This window comes from Curcuma longa, chromosome 20 (assembly GCF_044706935.1).
Source record: "Curcuma longa cultivar G26 ecotype Majalengka, Jawa Barat chromosome 20, ITB_CL_G26_1.1, whole genome shotgun sequence".
In the NCBI taxonomy this organism is placed as follows: Eukaryota; Viridiplantae; Streptophyta; class Magnoliopsida; order Zingiberales; family Zingiberaceae; genus Curcuma; species Curcuma longa.
This window is the reverse complement of record NC_133880.1, coordinates 1,883,435-1,891,607: the sequence shown is the minus strand read 5'-3', so window position 1 is coordinate 1,891,607 and position 8,173 is coordinate 1,883,435. Positions and strand designations below refer to the sequence as shown.

At 39.0% G+C, this 8,173-nt stretch overlaps 1 protein-coding gene across 2 annotated transcripts in view; it reads right to left on the bottom strand.

Moving 5' to 3' along the window:
* LOC141813970 (homeobox protein knotted-1-like 2) overlaps positions 1–6,747 on the bottom strand; it is an 8,714-nt gene extending 1,967 nt beyond the window's left edge. Inside the window, exons 1-6 of one of the 2 annotated variants that reach the window (XM_074701973.1) lie at positions 5,897–6,746; positions 4,505–4,625; positions 3,729–3,922; positions 3,495–3,626; positions 3,268–3,404; positions 2,833–3,182 (exon numbers count right to left, since the gene is read on the bottom strand). In XM_074701973.1, coding sequence (XP_074558074.1) covers positions 3,179–3,182; positions 3,268–3,404; positions 3,495–3,626; positions 3,729–3,922; positions 4,505–4,625; positions 5,897–6,664 — 1,356 coding nt within the window. In that variant the 5' untranslated portion in view covers positions 6,665–6,746 and the 3' untranslated portion in view covers positions 2,833–3,178. Of the gene's footprint in view, positions 1–2,832; positions 3,183–3,267; positions 3,405–3,494; positions 3,627–3,728; positions 3,923–4,504; positions 4,626–5,896 lie in introns of those variants that run through there. The other variant, XM_074701974.1, reaches the window with a different exon arrangement.
* Between the last annotated feature and the right edge of the window lie 1,426 nt (positions 6,748–8,173).

Here is an 8,173-nt window from a genome sequence, read left to right as displayed (position 1 = left end):
CATGAAAATTTTTCCTATAGCAGAGTAGTCCTTAAAAAATTGAACCAAAGACCAACCACTGTTCCTTGGCTGCTATTGGAGAGCAATTAAAGCAACTCCAAATTCTGAAGAGGCTTCTCAAGGACTGATCTTTTTCTGTCACGACCATCAAAAATCACTCTTGAAAAATTTAAGCAAAAGCTGTGGACACTGAGGATGTCAGAGACAATAATTGACTTTTGACCTGAACAAAGGATTGTTGTGTGGTCATGCAATCTGACATAACATGGTTCCTGAGAGTATTGCTAATGCAACAATAGATAGTGTCAATTTTAACTTGTCATGACCCCTCAGATGAGTTTTACCGACATCAAATAATATCCAACCATCAGTCTTCTTTAACATCAACAAGAAAACAAGGGCATATATTTGATAGAAATGGTTCGATCATGCATAGACAATGAAAAAAAACAAGTTTTACATTGATTCTTAAACTAACAAAAATTATATCAGCTATTACATGAAAATTTAAATAAAAGAACTGAGAATTATCACTTTACCATCTCATATTGTATAGAGAATCTCTAATTGAATAATTAATGTATAACTGTTTCTACGATGTATGAACAAATTTATATAAATATGTCTGGTTATTCAAAACACACACACACACAAACACTATGCATTAAAGATTAACTGAAGAATGAGCATATTTCCATACCCTTAGGAAGAAAATTTTGGTGACTTGGAGATACAATCATACAACAATGACAAACAAGCACAAGTTTCAACAAGCATTGAAATTATATCTGGTGAAGAAAAGAACGTACCAACTTCCAATCATCATCAATCACAGGAAATCCTGTAATCCTGTTCTCCACTAGCATCTGCAGTGCTTTTAACATCAGATGGGTAAACTATGCAATTAGTGTAGGACTGAAGAAGAAGAAGAAGAAGAAAAGAAGAAGAAGAATAAACATATAAATGAATAAACAAAACATAGTGATACTATTAGTACCTTTATCTACCGAAGTGTTACGCTTCACAAAATGAAGATCTTCCTTTTCGTCATAAAATCACCTACCGTATAAGCACCATTACTTTGCTGCATATAGTTGGAGCGTGAATATATCAAATTGCAGGCATATAAGCATAACCAAGTTAGGTGGTGGATTCTCCAAAGGGAAAGAAAGGAAACAAACAAACCAGAATCAGCATGTTTTCACAAGCTACCCTACAGGAACTTAACTAGCCCCAGTAAAATGTTCAGAAAGTTCCTTCTGGTACTTGATTCAGGATGAATTATTTTGCAATAGTTCTTAATAGCAAACAACAAAACTGAAGAGACCTTAATACATGGAAGAAAAAAAAAGTAGTGGATTACCTACTTGAAATCAGGAAAAACTAAATTAAATATTGCCTAACTGACATATTCAACTTCAATTTTTCTCACATCAAGAGTATGGCGAATTAAAGCAACTCGAATTCCACGATCAATGGGGCATAAGGGCACGCCAACCTTCAATAACTAAAACTAGTAAAATACAGGCATGGTCAAACATAAAAAAGCGAGGGTGCGTGAGAGGCGACGATCTCACAGGTAGAGAATTGGCCGTCAGAGCCCCAATTCGCCCCAAGGAGTTGGCCGGCCTAGCCGTGCCTGCGCCTGCCAGATCGAGGAACCGACGCCGACGTCGAGCTAGGAGAGGCGCATCGCGGCGATGGCGGAGGCAAATGAAGGGCCTCGTGGCGAGGGCAGGAGAAGGAAGGAGGAGGAGAGACTCCGCAGAGAGCAGCATCGTTCGCCCTTCAGATCGTCTCTCTCTCTAGATCAGATGGAGTAGCCGCCGAGGAAGGAGATATTAAGTAAATGATGAAACAATTGAAAGTTTAATTTTGATAAAAATTATTATGCACATAATTGAAATTACTATATGATTATTTTTATTCATGGACTCATCTGGTGGCCGGTGGAAAACTTTCATGGTGGCCGATGAAAATTTTCCACCGCAGGCCAAATTGATCAATGAGGCTAACTGGGATTTATCATTTTTTTATGATTATTTTAAGTCATTTGCTCACTTTAAACGTATAATTATTTTTAATGATTTTCAACATTACATTTAGATTCAAAATTATAATACTTTTAATTAAAACTATAAATGACTAATTTTGAATCATTTAATCATAAAAAGTATTTCATCCATATTTTTTTAAAAAAATAATTGGACTCTAATAGCCTCTTAAATTATATTTTTATTTTAATTTAAAATTTAAGTAGAAAATAAACATATAATAGTTTTAACTAAATAACTACATCACTATTTTTATATTTTTAAATATATAATTTTGAAAATTATATTTTTTAATTCATAAAGTAGTTTATTTTTAATTTATGATAAAATTTTTATTTTGGCCTTAGCCTTGAGTGCCATGTCTATTTTCTTTTCTTTTTTTTCAAGAAAAAAAAATACTCAATGCCACCTCAAAATGTTTGAAAGCCCATTGTATCTTTAGTAACATGAGCTCTAAATCATCTTCAACAGTTATCAAACCCCAATTGAATTGACTCTGCTTCCCTTGTAATCTTCTATCATATCATGTCCCATTGTATCTTTAGTAACATGAGCTCTAAATCATCTTCAACAGTTATCAAACCCCAATTGAATTGACTCTGCTTCCCTTGTAATCTTCTATCATATCATGTCGTTCCCAGTGTTCACTGAACAGTCACTGCTAGCTTTTCTGAAATTAAACAGCATAAGAAAGCTATGGCAGCATAAAGAAACATTGCAGCCCTTTATTAAACTGTACATTCACAAGCGTTTCTTGCCAAATAGTTCTCAATGTATATGCAAAACAAAAATCAAGTCTAACACTTCATGATCATAGTATACAAAAATCGAAAAAGAAAGACAATTCACACAATCTCAATCTCTCTAGCAAGCATGATATATGATATATCTATATCAATGTAAAAGCTACTTAATGATTCAAACTCCAAATCAAGCCTGAAACCAATACCCATTTCTCTAGTTCTATAATTAGCTTCCCTATATATAATATAATACAGTTTACTTCTAGGAAGATTTTTTTCTTTTGTTGGCAAAATTCTCATCATTGTATATGAGTAATGTTTTTGCCGTCATGTCCTTCTTTCACTGGCTAATTGTGTTCTATGAATCAGCAAACATTGTCATCACCTGCATTATTTGCATTCGAGTTTTGAGTGCGAGAGATGTAGGAAAGAAATCATCACAAGTGCTTGAGTAGTAGTTTATCGCGAACCTTTTCCGCTTGCTTTTCACAGAGCTTGACGATGATGGATTGCTGTGCCAATTCCTTTTCCTTTGGTTGATGAACCAGTTGTTGATCTGCTTTAACTGCAACCCTGTTTCTTGCACCAATCGTGCCTTGTCGTCCTCCTTTTATGGGAACCAAAAAGACAATGATCTTAAGGCATTAAAGGTTATGAATGGAAGATACAATAACAGAATAGATGCCACCAAGCACACCGTTGGATAAGGCCACTTGGAGTGTGATTGCCACCAAGCCTTCAGGGTGGAAGTGCTATCCCCAGGAAGTTTCCCAGCTCTTCTCTTTCGGAGAATTTCTTCTCTAATGTCTACAATCTTGTCCTTGTAGCCCTAATAGCAAAATAATTCATCAAAAGATTATGTATAAGCTCTCAAAGTATTACACAGTCTGGGATGCTTAATCTGAAAGATCAAAATGTTGACATTATATACCTGTTTCAGGTCATGCTTCAGCTCTTGCCTGACGCGTTCCATCAAGGATCGTTCAGTCTCTGTTGGAACAAGAGGGCCAAATCCCATGCTGTCCTGTCCGTCCAGGCTCCCATCAAACAAGTTTGTGTCACTGTCTTCTTGGTCATCCTCATCATCAGACATAGTTGCTCCTGTGCCTTCACCAGGTGAGACGCCTATTGCATTTGACATATTCAGATACTCTCCTTCAATAACCCAAAAACTTTCAAAAGGAACTTTGAATCACTACGATTGAGTGGCCATAATTGTATTATTAGTCAGCAAAGCATGCGAGCAACTAATCTTGACTTGCAAAAGCATCATAGAATAGCTTGATTTATTAAATAAACATTTAAATCATGTATCAGGTGGCTCTGTTAGTTGATGATGTAAAGCAAGCATTTCTGATGGATACGATGAGAAGTTTCAAATAATATGCTTTTGCATAAAGTTCAATGGAGGAATAAGATTCCTATAGTTTATTCCAAATAATATGGATCATTATCACTTGATGATACTATGATAACAACTCAAACAAGTAACATTTTTTATACTAAAATGTTATGCAACTTCTAGGACATTTTTCTTGAAGGTCCTTTTAGCTGTTCTTATCAGTATAGGCCAAAGCAGTTTGGTATCAGTACTGCTCAACTTGAAGTTACTCTATCTGATTATGCCTAGCACACGAGTAGGGTTCGGATTATGACGAACCATAAATTGTTCAGTAAAACTTCTCAAAACAGAGATGTCAAGGAAACCTGTAAGGCTTTGAAGTGATTGTTCAAGCTCCCAACATGCCATCACTGCCTCCATAGCATGAATGCGGACATGCTGTTGTAGTTGTTCTTTGAAGGAACTAAGTAGCAAGACATAATGTGTCTAACAAACAATGAAATGTTTAAAGCATTAGTAAAGCATACTTGTGCACAATAATAGCAATTATATGACAGAAAATAAACACCTTGAAGATCTCACAAATCACAATTTCTCAAATTATTCACTGTCAGTATGGATATGTAGATTCCTATGATCACAACCCAACTATCAAAAACATAACGAAAGATAAACAAACAACAAATCACGAGGGATGGTTTATAAGGACCTTCCCCCACCATTAAACTAATATAAACTATATTGCCATCAGTATCCAACCATAAAAATACATGTACCAAAAATTAAGAAAAATAATCTGCTAATGCGTATACATGAAAGAAATGCATATCCATATACCCAAATAAAAGATTTGGCCTTCACATTGGAAACTTTCTTGTAGTATATATTGAAAGAAAAGAGAACAGAGTTGCTAATCAATTTACCAGAATAATGTTGAGTAGAATCATATATTTTTCCTGAAATATTATGACAAACAGATGCAAATTGCAGTAAGATCTGAACTTTATTCATGCTAAGTGTTTTATGTCTGATATATCAAGAAGAAAGAGTTATCTTAAAACATGAAAGGCGTTTCATATGATCACTCAACTGCAATATGGCATGCTAATTTTTTTCTTTGTGCAAGAAATCAATAAAAAAATTTCAGCTCAAAGAGAGAATTTGAAGCCCCTGCTTTTTAGCAATCTGAACTAATGCTAGATCTCAACTCCAACATGATTCAAATAAGCATATTAACTTGGCAAGCGAGGAAATTAATAACATGAAGAAGGGAGAAACATCTCATCCTTTCTAAAAGAAATTCTGGTTAATAATTTGTCCGTTTGAAGATGCAGACAGAGCGGCAGAGAGGGGACAAGAGACGCAGCAAATTGATGAAAATTCCTTGCCCTCCTCACCTCTACCTCTGTCATATGCTCAATAATGATGCTGAAGAAATCCAAAGAAAGAAAAAGACAAACTCGTTTGAAGACTCAGTAAACAAAGTGCTCCTGGATTCCCTTACCTAAATCAAATCTGAAATTATGACGTAGAACAGAAAAGGGAAACGCTTGTTCTCTACTCCCATATTAAAAGGGAAAAAAAGCTTCTGAATTCGAAGAAAAACTGAAGGCAAATCGATAGATCAATCCAGGCAAGCAATTATGGAATCAACAAGACGAGGCAGAAAAAAAAAAGGTTTTTAATGCTCAAACTGAACTAAAACTGGAAACGAAGAAGGGGCGGATGGAGGAAAAAGGAAGTCTCTTTCTGTGTACCATAAATTGATCAAGCTCCCTGTCGTCGCCCATCATCTGGCTGCCACTGAGTGCCGAATACTTGGACACGACCTGCTGCGACTGCGCGAGCTGGGCGTCGATCCTCGGCAGCTGGTCCACGGGCGTAGCGATCCTCAGGCAAGCCACGTGTGCCGACAGAAGCTGCTCGTACAAGGGGTGGGCCAGTATCTCCGCCTTGTACCTCGCGTTCTGCCATGTCCCCTCCGCGGCGGCGGCGGCGCCGTTGCCCCCCTGCGCCAGCACATCCGCCTCTCCGAACTCGCGCACGGCGCTCCCTTCCCCGCCGCCCGATGATATCGCCGCGGCCACGATGGAGTCGCTCGACACCGGGACTTCCTCTTCCTCTCCCCCGCCGCCTCGCAGGATCGGCGGCCTGGGGAACCACTGGCCATCGTCCCCTCCGCGCCCTCCTGGAGAAGCAGACGCGTTGGGCGCGGTCTGGAGATGCAAGAAGCTTCTGTCCCCGTAGTGCCCATGCCCGTGCTGTTGGAGAATTGCGCTATTAAGCCAAGTCGGCCCGCTCCCGCCAGCTAAGGCCGGCTTCCCGGCGTTCTCCATAAGGCGGTCGAAGTCCTTCGCGTCCTCAGTTTCGTCTTCTGCCTCCGCCGATGCACCGGCCGCCGAAGGTCGACCTGCGCCGAGCTGACCGATGGCGGTCCTCAGCATCGCGGGGCCGCCGGCCACCAGCTGCTGCTCCGCGTACTGCGGCATCGCGAGCTCGTGCGCGAGATTGTTATGGAACGCCATCGATGGCCCCGCCGCCGCTCCTCCCCAAAGCAAGGCAACAACGGAGGAGAGGAGAGGAGGGAACGGAGACGGCAGCGTTGAAACTACGAGTCCACACCTCCAAAACTCGCCCTTAATAGCCTCTTTGTTTACTTTTGTCCTAAACCCCTCTTAATTAAATGCCTAATCCAACAGTTCGAGCATTTTAACATTCCTGCCCCCAAACAATAACATTATCCCACTTCAATCCCCGGCACATCCGGTGCATATCCAACCGTCCAATTCCTTCAAGCTCCCGGATCCGAACGGTCCTAGCCTCTCCCGCAGCACAGTTACACGTCGCTCCTTCATAAATAAATATGTCAAAATTGATCCTCGTCTCCCGCAACTCCTTTGGGCACCCCAATCTGTACCAGCACCGGTACCACGTCGGCAGCTCTGCTTGCCGTTAAAAACATGCCATGTGGCAAACTAAGGTGGGGTCCAACGAGAGGTGTTACGACCTCATGGGGTGTCTTGTTTGTCTGCTCCGCCGCCCGCTTGGCCACGTCTTCTGTCTTTTCTTGTTTTTTGAGAGGAAAAAAATCATAAAAAATCATTTTTATTGTGAATAAGTTATTATTTTTGGTCCCCTTTAAACTATACCGTTAGGTGCGTCGGTTAATAAGATAATGGAAAATACGAGGCGTTAGTTGAAAACTTGCTCAGTCGATAAAAAAAAAAAAAATCCTTATCCGTTAAATTATCTACGGTGGCAATCTAATAATATACGAGATATATTGGATTTTTTTGTCGATAAAATAATGGTGACAAAGGAGTTTATGGAGTCTATCGTTGACCATGATATTTTTTTTCAACAAATTATTCAAGCAAAATATAAGAAATTCAATAATTTAACCTATTTAAATGCAACACTTTAATGAAATACTTTGTATCCACATGTAAAATTTTATATTTATAAATATATTCGAAGGAATTTATGTAGGTAGATCCATGGCTGAGACTTAAATATATAAGTCGGTTGCCATCTGCCATTTTATATTCATCAAATTAATGCAGTTTGGTTTAAGTCATCGTGATGAATTTTAAAAAGCCAAAATCAAAAAAAAATATTGTAAACATGTTTTTGGTGGTCATGATTAATAATTAATTATATAGTTTTTATTTATTCAAAATGTTGAGATTTAGACCTTTAAAAAGTATTTTCAAAATTGTAAAATTAAAAATATATTGGCCATCTAAGAAAATTAGTAACTGACTAATAATAAAACATGTTTTTTTAAAAAAAGTTGTGTGATTTATTATAAAAAGTCATTTATAACAAATAAACAGCCGCGTGCCGTGCCGTTAGTGGAAGATTGCAGGGTCGCGGTGGTCCCCGCGGTGGCCACTAACGGCCGGAGGCCTCCTGTCCCGTAGCGGTCCCTCCTCTAGATCCTGCGGCCCAATTAGATCCACGTGGCGAAACATCACTCAGTGGAGAAGCGGTCCCCTCCCTGCTTCCCAATTATTGTCGCATCTGGCGGTGAG